Genomic DNA, 21266 nt, shown 5'->3' with positions numbered 1-21266 from the left:
TCAGTGAGTGCCAGAGTAAAGTCTCCGAGTGAAGAGGAATTCTTTTCAGTGCTTCCTGTGATGTCCCACTCAAGAACACCTGGATAGGAAGGAGCTGAAGTGGAGATCTGGCTGTGGTCAGTAACTCCAGATAACATAGTCGTGCTGGAATGTTGGTAAAGGTAGGCACTACCCATGAGTGTCTGGAAAGAGGTACCGGTAGCCGATGCCGAACTGACGGCAGGGGCAGAGACTCTGGAGAAGTTGCAGACACTTCGTGTTAGGGAAGTTGCATTGCTCACCACAGGAAGAGAATGCTGCAGAGAATTTAGAGTTCCAAGTAGAGATGGATTTTGGAAATTTTCTGTAAGAACAAGAGGGTCATGAAAAACTCAGGGAGGTTGAGAAATTCTCACTACGTTTGAGGAACAGCATTATCTTAAGGTTCTTGCTCTCAGGACACCTCTACTATCGACCCTTCCTGAGAAACCCAAAATCAGACAGTTAATGATGGCTGTAAGGACTGAGCAGTTTTCCACTCTTCTGTATTAACTGCCTGTGCTCCCATCTTGGGCACAGATGGGCAGAAGAGCCAAGTGGTATGGTTCAGACATTGTTCTCTAGGCTGGAAGCAACCTTCTCCCTGCCCTGTCTTTCCCTTCAGCCTGCACTCGTATTGACTTCTATGCTATTTCCTAGACTGGAAGCATTTTAGAACTAGGAGGCCCTTAGAGAACTTTCTCTTTTTTCAGTCTCATTTCACGAGTAAGGAAACTGAGGCTCAGAGAGGTCGGGTTGACTTGTTCAGGTTCTCTCATTATGTTAGTGTCATTACCAGGTTTCAGAACCTAAGTATCCTGACTTCCTTGCCAGGACTCCACTCTGAGCATGATACTGCCAGAAAGCAGGAGAAATAGAACTTATAATATAAGCATTTTTTTTGTCCATTAGAAAACAGTACGGCCATTACCATTGTCATCTTCAGTGTCTCCCTTTGCTTGTGCAGTTCCCACGCTATTACCTAGAGTTGACGTATAGCTCAGTCCAACTGGTGAACTGAAAGAGTCATGTTTGCCCTCTTCAAGCCTGGTTTCTCATCCTACCTCAAAATGATTACCCGAAAGTGGATTTCTTAAGTGCTTTTGGAAAGAGAAAAGTTATCTGATTACTTCAGATTACTCATCTATAAAGTGGTTATAACACCACCACCAATAATAATAGCAGTAATAATTAATAGATGAATAAGCTGATCTATTGCGTATGATTTATATGGAGGAAGATACAATAAGTTCTAGAAAGACAAAGAAAAATCATGAAAAACATGTTACGTAACGAAAAAGAAATCCATAGATATTAATGAAAACTGGGGTATGTGGGCAAGTATCAAAGCCTAATGAATTTACTAACAAATGACATTCTGTACCATACATGCAATATTATGAAAGTGAATTTTGCCCACTCTATTTTAGTGAATACTATTAACCAAAAAACACGATGGAGGTGATAGAGGTGAATGAATTCCTAGCCAATGCATACAGACAGAGACGATAAATCAGTAAAAAATGCACAACAAGCAACAGAATGCAACAAATGTGAATGTATAGGTAGCCACAACATATATAGACAAGTATTTCAATGAAAACCGGTACAAAGCAGACAGCAAAATAGTAAGTGTAAAAGAGTTTCATTATTGTGCTCATTCATATTTTTACCCAGCAAGTAACAGGTATTAAGCCTAGGAGAAATATATCTGTCCATGAATATAACTCATATAATAAGCAGAAAGGAAGCTTAAAAAGTATCAAGAAGGTTTTTGTATTTATCCTAGAACTTAGAATCATCTTCCACATCCAAGAAGATGACATCCCAAGACCTCAAAAAACCATCATCCCTAGAATCCAATTAAAAAAGATTTTCAAATGTAAGAAAATCCAAAGGACTCCACAACATTGTTTTAGATAAACGTGGATGTTTGTGTTTTCTTTTTTTCTTTTGCCGCGCCGCGTGGCCCTGGCCGTCAAAGCACCGAGTCCTAAGCGCTGGACCGCCAGGGAATTCCCTAAATGGGGAATTAGAGATGTGGGGCTTGACTTTTTCTTTTTCTTCTCCGGTAGCTAAGATCTACAAGCGAACGATGGCTGTTGATCAATGTGCTCTCTGTGTTAGGAAGGAAATAACTGTAAAAATTGAAAAGCAACCTTGCCTTAGAAGGTACATATCACACAAAGGAAATAGTCCTTCTGATTCAATGTAGAAGATATCATTTAAAATGTTTAATTGGTCAAATGTCTACCTAGTTTAAAAATTAGAAAGAATAGAACACTGAAAAGCAGCCCCCTAGATAACCACTTTGGTTTCTGGTTTCTAGGAAGCATCATTTCTAAAACATACTTCTAAAATGTTTCTATTCCAAACTGTCAAGTGCCAGCTGTATTCAGAGAGGCAATAAAAGAAAGAAAACGGAGTATGACTTTTCTGATAGGCTGCCCTTCCTGGTGATCCCCTGTTCTGGCCTTACTTTCCTTCTTAGTCTGTTAATGTAAGGATTTGCTACCATCAGCTTTGTTTTGCCCTGCTCTGAGCAGATTTCCCTCTGTGCTGTTTCTGCTTTAATTTAAAATCTTTGGCTCCCATCAACATTCCATGGCAAACTGCCTCTTTCTTGAGAGCTCCTCTATGCTTTCCCTCTTCATTCTTATATTTTTTTCCCATCTCTTGGTTCCTGTTGGCCTGTGCTAATGAAAACAATCCTAAACTTGCTTACGTTTGACTCTGTGCCTCCCTATATAGCCCAGTACTCTCCATCCTCTCTCCCTATTCTCTCTTTTCAACTAGTCGAAATACTAGTGGAGGGAGACCATTGGAGATGAAACATCTTGGTATATATCGCTAGTTTTCTGTGTCACCTGGCTTTTCTATGTTTCTGTTGAAACACTCTTTTGAGAAGTCTCTGATTTCATTTTCTACATGGGTACCCTTTAAGGCTCAATATTGGAAAAGAAGGGGATCAGAGTGATCAACCCAATGTGGTATCCTAACGTAACAGATAAGGAAAGCAGCAGGCTTTGTGAGGCAGTCAGTGATTTGTCCAAAGTCACACAGACAGTAAACGTCAAAGTCAAAACTGAAATTAGGTCTCCAGACTTGTAGTTCAATACTTTCCCTCATTATTCCACGCTATTTTGAATCTCCTCCTCAATTTAGGGGCAAAAGAAATCGAACGCAAAACTTTCCAAAGTTTCTTTTCTTACCTGACATGGTCAGAGAAGAGGAGACATCAACTGCAGGTACAAGGGATGAGGAGACAACACTAGAGGATGTCTGAGTGGCTGCAGCTGAACGGCGCACGTGTCCAGTACAAAGGTCACTGGTTACTGGTCCAAACGGCTCCACGGAAACCCCAAGACCTCTACCAAGTGGTAGTAGGTTTGGTAGGAGAGTGATGTCACAAAGCAGGCAGTTGAAAGGTATGAGCTAGCCAATAGGGAGGTCCGATCCCCAACAGGAGGGCGGGCTTGGGTGAAGAGAGCGTAGGAGAGCTAAAACAACCCCTCAATTTCTGAGCTCTGGGGAGGAAATCCTAGAAGACAGATTTACCTCCCCCAGGCTCTTCCATTAGGGAAATCATTGCAACATTTCTTACAGACGTTCATTAATATAATTAACTAACAGTTACTTATATTCTACAGAGTATTCTATTTTATGTATCATATACTTAGAGCTATATAGATCTTATTTAACTAGTATCCTTAGGAAGGAAAGAGCCATGTAGTTTGAACTATTACAGTTGTAACTTGGTTAAAGAGCAGGGTGAAGTTTGTTGAGTGTACCCTGTGGAGAATGTTGTGGTCCAAGGCTCTTCTCTTTTAGTTTCTTCTCCTTGACTCCTACCTTCCTTGGGCTGGGCTAGGCTGGGGGCCAGGTTGGACTTGCGACTTAACATTTCTCTTCCGCTTTCTTTTTTTTTTTTTTTTTTCTTCCATTATGGGCATTGCTTCTAGGACAAGCCTTGATCTTGCATTGGATGTTCCTTCCTGTCAACTTCCAGCAGCAGGAGTCTTCTTTTCAGTGCTTGATGCTTCACGAAATAGACTCTGCCCATTGGCAGCAAATACCAGAGAGCCAGGAGACAGAGCTGGTTGCAGACCTTTCCTCTTCCAGCCTTTGGTTGCAATTGTTTTGCCCATGATTTGCTAGCTCTAGTTCCTTGGGCCACACAGGTATCCTGCCATCCAGCTCTTTTTATATGTGAGAGACATTCTGAACACTGTCCCTCTTTCTTTGCACAGAAGTATATACAGTGTGGCAGTTACCGTAATCTCCTCCCCCTTGCAAACAGCCCCTCTAGAATCTCGGACCTCTAGGACTCTCTGTCTTGCATGCTTGGGTGCAAGGCCAAGCACAATGAAGAGGAGAATAATTAGAGAAAGAGGAGGACATTGGTGGAGAACTGGGAGCAGGTAAGGTGAAAGGGCACCGGAGAAAAGAGATGCATGTAGGTTTTTTGGTTTCTGTGGGAAACAAGTTGACACACTTGGGCCTCATTTTGTATTAACAGAACAGAGAGTTGTAGATATAAGTAGCTAGATCGTGCAGCAACTGCCATGAAGTCTGTACACTGAAGAGAACAGTCTCACATCTAGTTTTCATTTTGTTTTATGTCATATTACCTTATTTATAGCATTCACTGGTATGTTTGTAGAACGCAGATGTTTTCAAATGCTCTGGTTTTGTCTACATGGTTATTTCCTTGTCCTATTTGTAAGGAATCCAACATTGTAAGACATATTGCATGTTTTTCTCTTGACGATTGTTTACCTTGAAGCGTCATGAGCTAACTTGAGCTGTTGGATTTTGTGGAGAAACTTTAAAAAGGGTCTGTGAAAAAGGCATTGTGGTGAGTCGCATTATGCACCCGAGCGTAAGGAGCAGATATCTGCCACCAGCCCAGCTTGGCCTGGATTGCCTCTGTGTTAGTTCCCCTGGTTAGTGCTTTTCTCCCTAACCACTCTTGTGACTGTGATAATGTGAGTTAAGGGCTGAGTTGCTAGTGATTTATGTGTGAGGTAGGCTGGTTTGAGGGAGGAAATCTATGGACCTAGTCATTTTCCTTGGTGGTAAGCTTTCAGGGGTGCAAAGATCGATCTTCCTGGGGACTTTTCTGGTACCAGGAAGATATCGCATAGATGGGACCTCCAAAGACACACATTTAATTTTTAGGCCTGTTGTTCCTATTATGGGATGTGAGTTTCTTCACTGATGGGGATGCTGCTTATCTGAGAAGAAACTGTGAAAGGTGGTGTAGTATAGAGGTGTGGCTTAAGCTTTTAAGTTTTCTTCAAGGTTTTTCCCCTAAGCTTCATACTTCAGACGGCCTACTTACATGAGACTAGTATGTGATGTCAGGCTAACAACTTCCTAAATACCTGCAAGCCAGATCAGTGTCTCTTTTCTCTATATTCCCATGGAAATCAAGGGTCCCGCCGAATTTTCCATCGAAACAGTTGATTTGTGCTGTCTCTAGGAATTCTACAGGGCGTACCGTTGCTTCCTAACCGGTGTCATTTGGGAGATCGATCCCCCTCTGTACGTTCAAATGATTAATTTTGAGACTCTGCTCATGTGTGCAGTAAACCCTTTAATTCCCTAAGACCTTCCTTTCCTCCATCTCATACCCCATGAAGCCCGCTTCAGTTTATCTCCTGAATTTCTTTGGAATCTGTCAGCTCTCCCTCAACATCCTAATACTGAACTTGCCTGTCTGTTGCGATTAGGTCCTAACTAGTGTCCATATATCTTGTTTCCCTCCAATCCATTCTTCACACAAGAAAGCTTCAAAGCAAGTTGGAACATTGCTCATAAACATCGCTCACAAACATTGTTTTGAGAATAGAAAACACACTGGTGGCCTTTAAGACTCTGCGTGCTCTAGAATCCTCTCTGCTTCTCTAGCCCCATCTTGTGCCACGTTTGCCCTCACTTTCTATGCTTCAGATACACTGAATTAACCTTAGTTCTCACTCATCTGACAGAAGTCAGTTGAGAAATTATTTTTCACTGTGATTCCTAGCATTAAGGAATTTGATGATCAGGTTTTGTATGAGGACTAAAACTAAACTGGGAAGTGGAAGAATTGCGTTTCAACTGTTTCAGTCAACACGCATGTATTAATGATACCTAAGTATTGAACACCGGGCTAGGTTTCATGAGGGATACAGAAGTTCTGGCCATCTCTGGTTTTGGGTATCCCTTATTTGTTGAGACCTTTGCGTTGTTTGGTTGCCTTTTGTCTGTTTTCCAGATGGGAAAACAGGAACAAGGGAAGTATAGGTTATTACTAGGTGGGGTTGAACAAGTGGAGCAGCAAACTGCAAAGCAGAAAGAAGAGGGACGTACTATAGAGGGATGTGATTTCCATTTTCAAGGCGCCTGCGTCCTGTGCAGGGAGACAGCCTAACATAAAATGTGCCTAACAAAAGATCTATTGACTTCTTACTAAAAATCTCCAGTTCATATAACCCAGGGGTTTATACCTTCTCCTTTAAAAGTTCTATTCCTGGGACTTCCCTGGTGGTCCAGTGGTGAAGACTCTGCGCTTCCAATGCAGCAGGCGTGGGTTCAATCCCTGGTTGGGGAGCTAAGATCCCACATGCTGCGCAGCCAAAGAAATTTTTTTCAAAAGTTATACTCCTGTGTTGTTGAATTTAGTGGTTTAGATTTTGTTTGAATGTTAAGAAGATTTCAGTTTATTTACCAGGAACAAACAAAACATAATGTAAAAATAGTTTCCCAGAAACGATTTCCATCGTTCTCTTCTTCCCTTTCTCCCGCAGACTGACTGGTGTTTCATCTCGACAAGTTCTCTGAAGTTCTCTGTCATTCCATAGGAAAGCGGTCTGGCTTGGAGGTTGCAATCCCAGGGAATTTTTCATCAGCGGGGAAGTCTCCATCACTACAGAGGAATCAAGGTTGAAGTCAGTCCCGGGTAAGTGAGATGCTCCCCCTAAACACCAACACAGCAGTCGTGTACCTTTCAAGGGGTTCAGGGGCAAGATGGGCAAGGCATTTCTACTAACTCTTCTTAAGGATCATGGACAGTGTGCCCTATGCTACGAGGTAAGCGGTGACTGTTGTAATTCTTACTGGTGATCATTTCATGTCACTGATCCTTGGCTCTCTTTGTATCTCATAGGACTGTTGTAAGTCCAATACAAAATGAGTCTTCTTTTTAAAAAACTGAAATGTTTTACAAAGCCTAGCATTCTCATAGAGAGTCCTTTGAATTCTCCCCACTTTCCCGAGAGGCTAAGAACACTTCACACCATGAACTAGGAGAGGGGGTAGAGCCCTTTCTGATGAAATATAGAAACAAAGACAGAGTCTTAGCCTGCTTGCTCTCTGGACAGGATCTCGGACCACAAGGTCTTAAATCCTGGTATAAATGACGGAAGTGAGGACAGTTCAACTGGCACTCTCATAACAAGAGTTCTGAAACACCTTCCAAAGAGACTGTAGCAGTAGACGAGGGAAGGGAGTGCTACAGTGTGGTAGTACAGGGGGAATGCTCGGCTACAGCAGTGAAAAATGTGGTACCTATTGGTGTGCTCTCGGGGTTCTTGTACATGTAGCATAGATGACCTTTACAGTGTCCCTCCCACCTTCCCACCTGCATTAGGTGTTCTGTTTTTTTGTTTGTTTGTTTGTTTTTAATTTACGTTTATTGATTGATTGATTGATTGAACTTATTTATTCTACGTATTTATTTTTTTGGCTGCACTGGGTCCTCATTGCTGTGCACGGGCTTTCTCTAGTTGCGGCTAGCGGGGTCTACTCTTGGTTGCGGTGTGCGGGCTTCTCATCGCGGTGGCCTCTCTTGTTGCGGAGCATGGGCTGTAGGCGCGTGGGCTTCGGTAGTTGCGGCTCACGGGCTCTGGAATGCAGGCTCAGTCGTTGTGGCACATGCGCTTAGTTGCAGCACGGCATGTGGGATCTTCGCAGACCGGGGCTCGAAGCCGTGTCCCCTGCATTGGCAGGCGCCACCAGGGAAGCCCTAGCTGTTCTTACATAGAGTCTAAAAACAGAGAGCACTGAGAGAAGGTAGTGATTATTAAAGGCTCAGGATCTAAATTCTACCTGTCTCTACACCCCTTCCCAGCTGTCGATTTGACCCCGTTTGTGAATGCCGACCTCATTCTTCAACTTGCTCTGCCGTTTGTATACTCACCTTGAAAACTTGTTTCTGTGATGCGTTGAGCAGACACAGGGTGGCAGATTGCAGAGGTGGAAGCTGGTGGTCGGATATTTGCGGGCTGAATCTCCTTCAGTCCCATTCCCATTTCTGGTTGCGCAGAGGCCCTACTTCCTGTGTATGACGCGGAGCCATAGGATTGCGGGCAGGAGCCAAGTTCTCCATACAGTGAAGACCCCAGTGTGCCTTGGTTATAGTAATATACCTGGCTTCCTTCCTGGTAGGGAAGTGACAGGCGGCTATGCCCCTGATTTGTTCGTGGGCCTCCTGATGCAGCAGTTCCCTTGGCTCTGGCCCTGTCGTCAGCTGCCCCTAGGAGGACTCTGAGCCCTAGCTACTTCTCTGGTAGATTTGCCTATTCCCCCACTATAATCACACCTGAATAAGGCAACTCAAACCTTTCAGAGATGTGTCGTGAACCTCTTGTTTTCTGAAATACCTATCTGGTGGTTGTGAGACTTAAGGCCAACCTCCCCGAGAGACTTTGTTTCTATTTCTCCTAGTAAACCTAGACTCATCTCCTGTCACCTTCAACTCTACTCCAATTGTGTTCTTTCAACCCAGACCCCTGACCCTGCTTTTTACTTCTGCCATTTCATCCTCACTCCTGCTTCCTTTCCTAAATCCATACGTCTCTTTTGGCCTTCCTAGCCCTGGGCCAAGTTCCTTCCTCTTTCCTCAGTTTTTACCCCTTTCCTTCATTCTCCCATCCAACTTTCAGGCCTTCCTTTCTCACGCCCCAGTTAGCAGCATCTCAAAATTCGAAAGGTTTATTACTCATCTATTAATTCTATTCCATTTACTTATTCGGTTCTATACCTATCTTACCTATGTATGGAAGAACCGCTGGTAGCCAAGGTGGCAGCAAGAATCCTAGCAGCTGTCACCTGACGTATCCGTAGTAGTCAGCAATTTCCATTTCTTTGTCCCTCTGGGTGAAAAATTGCAGCTTCCCCGAAGAGGTGTATCTGGCAGCATTCTCCCGTTGTTGTTGAGCCCGCCTCTTCATGGCCTCTCGCTCTGGCCTCTGCTCTTGTTCGATGGGCTTTGACATGACTGGCTCAGGCACGTTGGGTTCCCTCCATGGAACTCGTTGCTTGCTGAAGTCTTGGAGTAGAAGTTGGGTTTGGAGCTTGGGTGGGGACTGGCGCTTAGTCACAGCAGGGGGAACAGGCTCGCGCTGGAGAGAAGCGCCAGATGAAGTTTTGTAGGGTGCAGGCCTAGGAGCAGCAGGCTGAGGGACACGAGGCTGGGTATGGTTGGTCCAAGCCGGTTGGGTTGGGTTGGCCACAGTTGGCTGAGCTGGTTTGGCGGGACCTGGCAAAGAGGCAGGAGCTGGCTGGGATGAATTGACTGCAGCAGGTTGAGCTGAGTCAGTAGAACCAGGCTGGGCACGGTAAGCCACAGCAGGCCGATGTGAGGCCAGAGACTGTGGCCTCCGAGGAGCGGGTCGAGCTTGAGGCTTGTCCCAGGCAGAAAAAGGCAGAGGTATCAACTTGACCTTCCCAGGAGGAGGCCGCTCACACTGGGATGGAGATGGACACTCTGTTTCAGCACTGCTGTCTGGTTTCTGGGCTTGGACTTGCGTTTTCTCAGGCCTCTTACCCTCACGTGGGGTATGCCGCCGTGGCTGGATCGCTGGGGGTGGCTGGGGGTCTTTGGGGTTGCTTGAATTTCCCAAGAGCCGACAGGAAGAGAGCCCAGTTTTCGTCTCATTCTTCTTCCCCAGCGCATGAAGAACCTTCACAGACTCCAGCATGCGCACGCCAAGGGAGGTTCGAGGCTTTTGAAAGCTCTCTTGGCGAAGCTCAGTTTGGTGTTCCTTTCGCTTCGTGTTGGGGATTGCTGGCTTGTCTTCTGCCTTGACTTTGTTCCCTGACTGCTTGTTCTCTTCAGCCTTGTTTCTTCCTCTGGTCCTTTTGGTCTTTTCCTGCCCATGGCTCTCAGTTTTGCTGATCTTTCCGGATGCAGCTTTCTGAGGTTTGCCTTGAGAGTGCTTGGCCGTGTTCGCAGGAGCCCTGTCACTGACTGCAGCAGTGCATATAACCGCTTCTCCCCCTAACAGGCACTCTGGATCCTTTGGCTGGATTTTGGCCTTGGGAGCACCACCGATAGGCTCAGAGGCTTTCTGTTTGTTCTTCCTGGGTTGATCAGAGGGAACCTTTACGACACTTGGCTTTTCCTGCACCTGATTCACCTTAATGGCTCTGGTGTCTTCAGCTTTGATCACGTTGGGACCTTGGGATCGATCAAGATCTTTCCAAGAATTAAAGAGCTGGGGAAGGTGAATATCCTCCGCCAGTGTAGTAATGTCTGCAAGACCACTGCTAGGTTCAGTCCCATTTTCAAGTGTCCCTAGGTCCTGACGACTCAGGCTGTTCTCTCCCAGATCAGCATTTTCAGAACCAGGCTGCTCCTCTTGGCTGAGGGGATCGGTGCAGGCCAGCGGCTGGGGAATATCAGGGATTCCCAAAGGGAGTAGTGGAGGATCTTGGTTTTCTATTGGGATCTGGTAGGCCTCCAGAGGCTTTGACAGCTTGGTTTTGATATCCTCCACGTTCTTACTCTCTGTTTGTCCCTGGCTTGGAGCTGGAGGCAGGGCCAGGAGACGCCTGGCACTCTGGACTGGAGCTGTCACTGAAATGTCCCCAAGTTCAGATGGTGGGTTACTCTCAAGTATGTGACTGTTTCTGCTACTGCAGGACTTGGGGAGTTCTTGAGTTTGTGTCACACAAAACGTCTGGCTTGGAGGTTGCAATCCCAGGGAATTTTTCATCACCAGGGAAGGCTCCATCACTACAAAGGGATCAAGGGAGAAGTCAGTCCCTGGTAAATGAGATGCTCCCCCTAAACACCAACACAGCAGTCATGTACCTTTCAAGGGGTTCAGGGGCAAGATGGGCAAGGCATTTCTACTAACTCTTCTTAAGGATCATGGACAGTGCCCTATGCTACGAGGTAAGCGGTGACTGTTGTAATGCTTAACTGGTGATCATTTCATGTCACTGATCCTTGGCTCTCTTTGTATCTCATAGGACTGTTGTAAGTCCAATACAAAATGAGTCTTCTTTTTAAACAACTGAAATGTTTTACAAAGCCTAGCATTCTCATATAGAGTCCTTTCAATTCTCCCCACTTTCCCGAGAGGCTAAGAACACTTCACACCATGAACTAGGAGAGGGGGTAGAGCCCTTTCTGATGAAATACAGAAACAAAGACAGAGTCTTAGCCTGCTTGCTCTCTGGACAGGATCTCGGACCACAAGGTCTTAAATCCTGGTATAAATGACGGAAGTGAGGACACTTCAACTGGCACTCTCATAACAAGAGTTCTGAGACACCTTCCAAAGAGACTGTAGCAGTAGACGAGGGAAGGGAGTGCTACAGTGTGGTAGTACAGGGGGAATGCTCGGCTACAGCAGTGAAAAATGTGGTACCTATTGGTGTGCTCTCGGGGTTCTTGTACATGTAGCATAGATGACCTTTACAGTGTCCCTGCCACCTTCCCACCTGCATTAGGTGTTCTTTTTGTTTTTTTGTTTTTTTTAATTTACGTTTATTTATTGATTGATTGTTTGAACTTATTTATTCTACGTATTTATTTTTTTGGCTGCACAGGGTCTTCATTGCTGTGCACGGGCTTTCTCTAGTTGCGGCTAGCGGGGTCTACTCTTGGTTGCGGTGTGCGGGCTTCTCTTGTTGCGGAGCATGCGCTCTAGGCGCGTGGGCTTCGGTAGTTGCGGCTCACGGGCTCTAGAATGCAGGCTCAGTCGTTGTGGCACATGGGCTTAGTTGCTCCACGGCATGTGGGATCTTCCCAGACCAGGGCTCGAACCCGTGTCCCCCGCATTGCATTGGCAGGCGGATTCTTAACCACGGCGCCACCAGGGAAGCCCTAGGTGTTCTTACATAGAGTCTAAAAACAGAGGGCACTGAGCGAAGGTAGTGGTTACTAAAGGCTCAGGATCTAAATTCTACCTGTCTCTACACCCCTTCCCAGCTGTCGATTTGACCCCATTTGTGAATGCCGACCTCATTCTTCAACTTTCTCTGCCGTTTGTATACTCACCTTGAAAACTTGTTTCTGTGATGCGTTGAGCAGACACAGGGTGGCAGATTGCAGAGGTGGAAGCTGGTGGTCGGATATTTGTGGGCTGAATCTCCTTCAGTCCCATTCCCATTTCTGGTTGCGCAGAGGCCCTACTTCCTGTGTATGACGCGGAGCCATAGGATTGCGGGCAGGAGCCAAGTTCTCCATACAGTGAAGACCCCAGTGTGCCTTGGTTATAGTAATATACCTGGCTTCCTTCCTGGTAGGGAAGTGACAGGCGGCTATGCCCCTGATTTGGAATCTGAGATGGTGCTCCCTGAGCAAGCCTGGCAGAAAGTGATGGATATAGAGGGACCATGTTATTGGCGTCTGAAGTTTTATCATACTGGGCTGCCATAAACATGGAGGAAGCAGCTGGGTGCCGGTCAGTGAGTGCCAGAGTAAAGTCTCCGAGTGAAGAGGAATTCTTTTCAGTGCTTCCTGTGATGTCCCACTCAAGAACACCTGGATAGGAAGGAGCTGAAGTGGAGATCTGGCTGTGGTCAGTAACTCCAGATAACATAGTCGTGCTGGAATGTTGGTAAAGGTAGGCACTACCCATGAGTGTCTGGAAAGAGGTACCGGTAGCCGATGCCGAACTGACGGCAGGGGCAGAGACTCTGGAGAAGTTGCAGACACTTCGTGTTAGGGAAGTTGCATTGCTCACCACAGGAAGACAATGCTGCAGAGAATTTAGAGTTCCAAGTAGAGATGGATTTTGGAAATTTTCTGTAAGAACAAGAGGGTCATGAAAAACTCAGGGAGGTTGAGAAATTCTCACTACGTTTGAGGAACAGCATTATCTTAAGGTTCTTGCTCTCAGGACACCTCTACTATCGACCCTTCCTGAGAAACCCAAAATCAGACAGTTAATGATGGCTGTAAGGACTGAGCAGTTTTCCACTCTTCTGTATTAACTGCCTGTGCTCCCATCTTGGGCACAGATGGGCAGAAGAGCCAAGTGGTATGGTTCAGACATTGTTCTCTAGGCTGGAAGCAACCTTCTCCCTGCCCTGTCTTTCCCTTCAGCCTGCACTCGTATTGACTTCTATGCTATTTCCTAGACTGGAAGCATTTTAGAACTAGGAGGCCCTTAGAGAACTTTCTCTTTTTTCAGTCTCATTTCACGAGTAAGGAAACTGAGGCTCAGAGAGGTCGGGTTGACTTGTTCAGGTTCTCTCATTATGTTAGTGTCATTACCAGGTTTCAGAACCTAAGTATCCTGACTTCCTTGCCAGGACTCCACTCTGAGCATGATAGTGCCAGAAAGCAGGAGAAATAGAACTTATAATATAAGCATTTTTTTTGTCCATTAGAAAACAGTACGGCCATTACCATTGTCATCTTCAGTGTCTCCCTTTGCTTGTGCAGTTCCCACGCTATTACCTAGAGTTGACGTATAGCTCAGTCCAACTGGTGAACTGAAAGAGTCATTTTTGCCCTCTTCAAGCCTGGTTTCTCATCCTACCTCAAAATGATTACCCGAAAGTGGATTTCTTAAGTGCTTTTGGAAAGAGAAAAGTTATCTGATTACTTCAGATTACTCATCTATAAAGTGGTTATAACACCACCACCAATAATAATAGCAGTAATAATTAATAGATGAATAAGCTGATCTATTGCGTATGATTTATATGGAGGAAGATACAATAAGTTCTAGAAAGACAAAGAAAAATCATGAAAAACATGTTACGTAACGAAAAAGAAATCCATAGATATTAATGAAAACTGGGGTATGTGGGCAAGTATCAAAGCCTAATGAATTTACTAACAAATGACATTCTGTACCATACATGCAATATTATGAAAGTGAATTTTGCCCACTCTATTTTAGTGAATACTATTAACCAAAAAACACGATGGAGGTGATAGAGGTGAATGAATTCCTAGCCAATGCATACAGACAGAGACGATAAATCAGTAAAAAATGCACAACAAGCAACAGAATGCAACAAATGTGAATGTATAGGTAGCCACAACATATATAGACAAGTATTTCAATGAAAACCGGTACAAAGCAGACAGCAAAATAGTAAGTGTAAAAGAGTTTCATTATTGTGCTCATTCATATTTTTACCCAGCAAGTAACAGGTATTAAGCCTAGGAGAAATATATCTGTCCATGAATATAACTCATATAATAAGCAGAAAGGAAGCTTAAAAAGTATCAAGAAGGTTTTTGTATTTATCCTAGAACTTAGAATCATCTTCCACATCCAAGAAGATGACATCCCAAGACCTCAAAAAACCATCATCCCTAGAATCCAATTAAAAAAGATTTTCAAATGTAAGAAAATCCAAAGGACTCCACAATATTGTTTTAGATAAATGTGGATGTTTGTGTTTTCTTTTTTTCTTTTGCCGCGCCGCGTGGCCCTGGCCGTCAAAGCACCGAGTCCTAAAGCGCTGGACCGCCAGGGAATTCCCTAAATGGGGAATTAGAGATGTGGGGCTTGACTTTTTCTTTTTCTTCTCCGGTAGCTAAGATCTACAAGCGAACGATGGCTGTTGATCAATGTGCTCTCTGTGTTAGGAAGGAAATAACTGTAAAAATGAAAAGCAACCTTGCCTTAGAAGCTACATATCACACAAAGGAAATAGTCCTTCTGATTCAATGTAGAAGATATCATTTAAAATGTTTAATTGGTCAAATGTCTACCTAGTTTAAAAATTAGAAAGAATAGAACACTGAAAAGCAGCCCCCTAGATAACCACTTTGGTTTCTGGTTTCTAGGAAGCATCATTTCTAAAACATACTTCTAAAATGTTTCTATTCCAAACTGTCAAGTGCCAGCTGTATTCAGAGAGGCAATAAAAGAAAGAAAACGGAGTATGACTTTTCTGATAGGCTGCCTTTCCTGGTGATCCCCTGTTCTGGCCTTACTTTCCTTCTTAGTCTGTTAATGTAAGGATTTGCTACCATCAGCTTTGTTTTGCCCTGCTCTGAGCAGATTTCCCTCTGTGCTGTTTCTGCTTTAATTTAAAATCTTTGGCTCCCATCAACATTCCATGGCAAACTGCCTCTTTCTTGAGAGCTCCTCTATGCTTTCCCTCTTCATTCTTATATTTTTTTCCCATCTCTTGGTTCCTGTTGGCCTGTGCTAATGAAAACAATCCTAAACTTGCTTACGTTTGACTCTGTGCCTCCCTATATAGCCCAGTACTCTCCATCCTCTCTCCCTATTCTCTCTTTTCAACTAGTCGAAATACTAGTGGAGGGAGACCATTGGAGATGAAACATCTTGGTATATATCGCTAGTTTTCTGTGTCACCTGGCTTTTCTATGTTTCTGTTGAAACACTCTTTTGAGAAGTCTCTGATTTCATTTTCTACATGGGTACCCTTTAAGGCTCAATATTGGAAAAGAAGGGGATCAGAGTGATCAACCCAATGTGGTATCCTAACGTAACAGATAAGGAAAGCAGCAGGCTTTGTGAGGCAGTCAGTGATTTGTCCAAAGTCACACAGACAGTAAACGTCAAAGTCAAAACTGAAATTAGGTCTCCAGACTTGTAGTTCAATACTTTCCCTCATTACTCCACGCTATTTTGAATCTCCTCCTCAATTTAGGGGCACAAGAAATCGAACGCAAAACTTTCCAAAGTTTCTTTTCTTACCTGACATGGTCAGAGAAGAGGAGACATCAACTGCAGGTACAAGGGATGAGGAGACAACACTAGAGGATGTCTGAGTGGCTGCAGCTGAACGGCGCACGTGTCCAGTACAAAGGTCACTGGTTACTGGTCCAAACGGCTCCACGGAAACCCCAAGACCTCTACCAAGTGGTAGTAGGTTTGGTAGGAGAGTGATGTCACAAAGCAGGCAGTTGAAAGGTATGAGCTAGCCAATAGGGAGGTCCGATCCCCAACAGGAGGGCGGGCTTGGGTGAAGAGAGCGTAGGAGAGCTAAAACAACCCCTCAATTTCTGAGCTCTGGGGAGGAAATCCTAGAAGACAGATTTACCTCCCCCAGGCTCTTCCATTAGGGAAATCATTGCAACATTTCTTACAGACGTTCATTAATATAATTAACTAACAGTTACTTATATTCTACAGAGTATTCTATTTTATGTATCATATACTTAGAGCTATATAGATCTTATTTAACTAGTATCCTTAGGAAGGAAAGAGCCATGTAGTTTGAACTATTACAGTTGTAACTTGGTTAAAGAGCAGGGTGAAGTTTGTTGAGTGTACCCTGTGGAGAATGTTGTGGTCCAAGGCTCTTCTCTTTTAGTTTCTTCTCCTTGACTCCTACCTTCCTTGGGCTGGGCTAGGCTGGGGGCCAGGTTGGACTTGCGACTTAACATTTCTCTTCCGCTTTCTTTTTTTTTTTTTTTTTTCTTCCATTATGGGCATTGCTTCTAGGACAAGCCTTGATCTTGCATTGGATGTTCCTTCCTGTCAACTTCCAGCAGCAGGAGTCTTCTTTTCAGTGCTTGATGCTTCACGAAATAGACTCTGCCCATTGGCAGCAAATACCAGAGAGCCAGGAGACAGAGCTGGTTGCAGACCTTTCCTCTTCCAGCCTTTGGTTGCAATTGTTTTGCCCATGATTTGCTAGCTCTAGTTCCTTGGGCCACACAGGTATCCTGCCATCCAGCTCTTTTTATATGTGAGAGACATTCTGAACACTGTCCCTCTTTCTTTGCACAGAAGTATATACAGTGTGGCAGTTACCGTAATCTCCTCCCCCTTGCAAACAGCCCCTCTAGAATCTCGGACCTCTAGGACTCTCTGTCTTGCATGCTTGGGTGCAAGGCCAAGCACAATGAAGAGGAGAATAATTAGAGAAAGAGGAGGACATTGGTGGAGAACTGGGAGCAGGTAAGGTGAAAGGGCACCGGAGAAAAGAGATGCATGTAGGTTTTTTGGTTTCTGTGGGAAACAAGTTGACACACTTGGGCCTCATTTTGTATTAACAGAACAGAGAGTTGTAGATATAAGTAGCTAGATCGTGCAGCAACTGCCATGAAGTCTGTACACTGAAGAGAACAGTCTCACATCTAGTTTTCATTTTGTTTTATGTCATATTACCTTATTTATAGCATTCACTGGTATGTTTGTAGAACGCAGATGTTTTCAAATGCTCTGGTTTTGTCTACATGGTTATTTCCTTGTCCTATTTGTAAGGAATCCAACATTGTAAGACATATTGCATGTTTTTCTCTTGACGATTGTTTACCTTGAAGCGTCATGAGCTAACTTGAGCTGTTGGATTTTGTGGAGAAACTTTAAAAAGGGTCTGTGAAAAAGGCATTGTGGTGAGTCGCATTATGCACCCGAGCGTAAGGAGCAGATATCTGCCACCAGCCCAGCTTGGCCTGGATTGCCTCTGTGTTAGTTCCCCTGGTTAGTGCTTTTCTCCCTAACCACTCTTGTGACTGTGATAATGTGAGTTAAGGGCTGAGTTGCTAGTGATTTATGTGTGAGGTAGGCTGGTTTGAGGGAGGAAATCTATGGACCTAGTCATTTTCCTTGGTGGTAAGCTTTCAGGGGTGCAAAGATCGATCTTCCTGGGGACTTTTCTGGTACCAGGAAGATATCGCATAGATGGGACCTCCAAAGACACACATTTAATTTTTAGGCCTGTTGTTCCTATTATGGGATGTGAGTTTCTTCACTGATGGGGATGCTGCTTATCTGAGAAGAAACTGTGAAAGGTGGTGTAGTATAGAGGTGTGGCTTAAGCTTTTAAGTTTTCTTCAAGGTTTTTCCCCTAAGCTTCATACTTCAGACGGCCTACTTACATGAGACTAGTATGTGATGTCAGGCTAACAACTTCCTAAATACCTGCAAGCCAGATCAGTGTCTCTTTTCTCTATATTCCCATGGAAATCAAGGGTCCCGCCGAATTTTCCATCGAAACAGTTGATTTGTGCTGTCTCTAGGAATTCTACAGGGCGTACCGTTGCTTCCTAACCGGTGTCATTTGGGAGATCGATCCCCCTCTGTACGTTCAAATGATTAATTTTGAGACTCTGCTCATGTGTGCAGTAAACCCTTTAATTCCCTAAGACCTTCCTTTCCTCCATCTCATACCCCATGAAGCCCGCTTCAGTTTATCTCCTGAATTTCTTTGGAATCTGTCAGCTCTCCCTCAACATCCTAATACTGAACTTGCCTGTCTGTTGCGATTAGGTCCTAACTAGTGTCCATATATCTTGTTTCCCTCCAATCCATTCTTCACACAAGAAAGCTTCAAAGCAAGTTGGAACATTGCTCATAAACATCGCTCACAAACATTGTTTTGAGAATAGAAAACACACTGGTGGCCTTTAAGACTCTGCGTGCTCTAGAATCCTCTCTGCTTCTCTAGCCCCATCTTGTGCCACGTTTGCCCTCACTTTCTATGCTTCAGATACACTGAATTAACCTTAGTTCTCACTCATCTGACAGAAGTCAGTTGAGAAATTATTTTTCACTGTGATTCCTAGCATTAAGGAATTTGATGATCAGGTTTTGTATGAGGACTAAAACTAAACTGGGAAGTGGAAGAATTGCGTTTCAACTGTTTCAGTCAACACGCATGTATTAATGATACCTAAGTATTGAACACCGGGCTAGGTTTCATGAGGGATACAGAAGTTCTGGCCATCTCTGGTTTTGGGTATCCCTTATTTGTTGAGACCTTTGCGTTGTTTGGTTGCCTTTTGTCTGTTTTCCAGATGGGAAAACAGGAACAAGGGAAGTATAGGTTATTACTAGGTGGGGTTGAACAAGTGGAGCAGCAAACTGCAAAGCAGAAAGAAGAGGGACGTACTATAGAGGGATGTGATTTCCATTTTCAAGGCGCCTGCGTCCTGTGCAGGGAGACAGCCTAACATAAAATGTGCCTAACAAAAGATCTATTGACTTCTTACTAAAAATCTCCAGTTCATATAACCCAGGGGTTTATACCTTCTCCTTTAAAAGTTCTATTCCTGGGACTTCCCTGGTGGTCCAGTGGTGAAGACTCTGCGCTTCCAATGCAGCAGGCGTGGGTTCAATCCCTGGTTGGGGAGCTAAGATCCCACATGCTGCGCAGCCAAAGAAATTTTTTTCAAAAGTTATACTCCTGTGTTGTTGAATTTAGTGGTTTAGATTTTGTTTGAATGTTAAGAAGATTTCAGTTTATTTACCAGGAACAAACAAAACATAATGTAAAAATAGTTTCCCAGAAACGATTTCCATCGTTCTCTTCTTCCCTTTCTCCCGCAGACTGACTGGTGTTTCATCTCGACAAGTTCTCTGAAGTTCTCTGTCATTCCATAGGAAAGCGGTCTGGCTTGGAGGTTGCAATCCCAGGGAATTTTTCATCAGCGGGGAAGTCTCCATCACTACAGAGGAATCAAGGTTGAAGTCAGTCCCGGGTAAGTGAGATGCTCCCCCTAAATACCAACACAGCAGTCGTGTACCTTTCAAGGGGTTCAGGGGCAAGATGGGCAAGGCATTTCTACTAACTCTTCTTAAGGATCATGGACAGTGTGCCCTATGCTACGAGGTAAGCGGTGACTGTTGTAATTCTTACTGGTGATCATTTCATGTCACTGATCCTTGGCTCTCTTTGTATCTCATAGGACTGTTGTAAGTCCAATACAAAATGAGTCTTCTTTTTAAAAAACTGAAATGTTTTACAAAGCCTAGCATTCTCATAGAGAGTCCTTTGAATTCTCCCCACTTTCCCGAGAGGCTAAGAACACTTCACACCATGAACTAGGAGAGGGGGTAGAGCCCTTTCTGATGAAATATAGAAACAAAGACAGAGTCTTAGCCTGCTTGCTCTCTGGACAGGATCTCGGACCACAAGGTCTTAAATCCTGGTATAAATGACGGAAGTGAGGACAGTTCAACTGGCACTCTCATAACAAGAGTTCTGAAACACCTTCCAAAGAGACTGTAGCAGTAGACGAGGGAAGGGAGTGCTACAGTGTGGTAGTACAGGGGGAATGCTCGGCTACAGCAGTGAAAAATGTGGTACCTATTGGTGTGCTCTCGGGGTTCTTGTACATGTAGCATAGATGACCTTTACAGTGTCCCTCCCACCTTCCCACCTGCATTAGGTGTTCTGTTTTTTTGTTTGTTTGTTTGTTTTTAATTTACGTTTATTGATTGATTGATTGATTGAACTTATTTATTCTACGTATTTATTTTTTTGGCTGCACTGGGTCCTCATTGCTGTGCACGGGCTTTCTCTAGTTGCGGCTAGCGGGGTCTACTCTTGGTTGCGGTGTGCGGGCTTCTCATCGCGGTGGCCTCTCTTGTTGCGGAGCATGGGCTGTAGGCGCGTGGGCTTCGGTAGTTGCGGCTCACGGGCTCTGGAATGCAGGCTCAGTCGTTGTGGCACATGCGCTTAGTTGCAGCACGGCATGTGGGATCTTCGCAGACCGGGGCTCGAAGCCGTGTCCCCTGCATTGGCAGGCGCCACCAGGGAAGCCCTAGCTGTTCTTACATAGAGTCTAAAAACAGAGAGCACTGAGAGAAGGTAGTGATTATTAAAGGCTCAGGATCTAAATTCTACCTGTCTCTACACCCCTTCCCAGCTGTCGATTTGACCCCGTTTGTGAATGCCGACCTCATTCTTCAACTTGCTCTGCCGTTTGTATACTCACCTTGAAAACTTGTTTCTGTGATGCGTTGAGCAGACACAGGGTGGCAGATTGCAGAGGTGGAAGCTGGTGGTCGGATATTTGCGGGCTGAATCTCCTTCAGTCCCATTCCCATTTCTGGTTGCGCAGAGGCCCTACTTCCTGTGTATGACGCGGAGCCATAGGATTGCGGGCAGGAGCCAAGTTCTCCATACAGTGAAGACCCCAGTGTGCCTTGGTTATAGTAATATACCTGGCTTCCTTCCTGGTAGGGAAGTGACAGGCGGCTATGCCCCTGATTTGTTCGTGGGCCTCCTGATGCAGCAGTTCCCTTGGCTCTGGCCCTGTCGTCAGCTGCCCCTAGGAGGACTCTGAGCCCTAGCTA

General features: G+C 44.6%; 1 protein-coding gene across 1 annotated transcript in view; it reads right to left on the bottom strand.

Annotated features, from left to right (window-relative positions):
• Positions 1–15972, bottom strand: part of LOC309653825 (uncharacterized protein) — a gene marked incomplete at both ends in the record, with an annotated part of 154776 nt that extends 138804 nt beyond the window's left edge. Inside the window, 3 exons of the mRNA XM_082478623.1 lie at positions 9115–11023; positions 12296–13045; positions 15933–15972. Of these exons, the coding sequence (XP_082334749.1) occupies positions 9115–11023; positions 12296–13045; positions 15933–15972 (2699 nt within the window). The remainder of the gene's footprint in view (positions 1–9114; positions 11024–12295; positions 13046–15932) is intronic.
• Between the last annotated feature and the right edge of the window lie 5294 nt (positions 15973–21266).

Source organism: Balaenoptera physalus, assembly GCF_965194825.1.
Source record: "Balaenoptera physalus genome assembly, contig: HAP1_SCAFFOLD_1268, whole genome shotgun sequence".
Classification (NCBI taxonomy): domain Eukaryota; kingdom Metazoa; phylum Chordata; class Mammalia; order Artiodactyla; family Balaenopteridae; genus Balaenoptera; species Balaenoptera physalus.
This window is presented reverse-complemented; position numbering and strand designations above follow the sequence as displayed.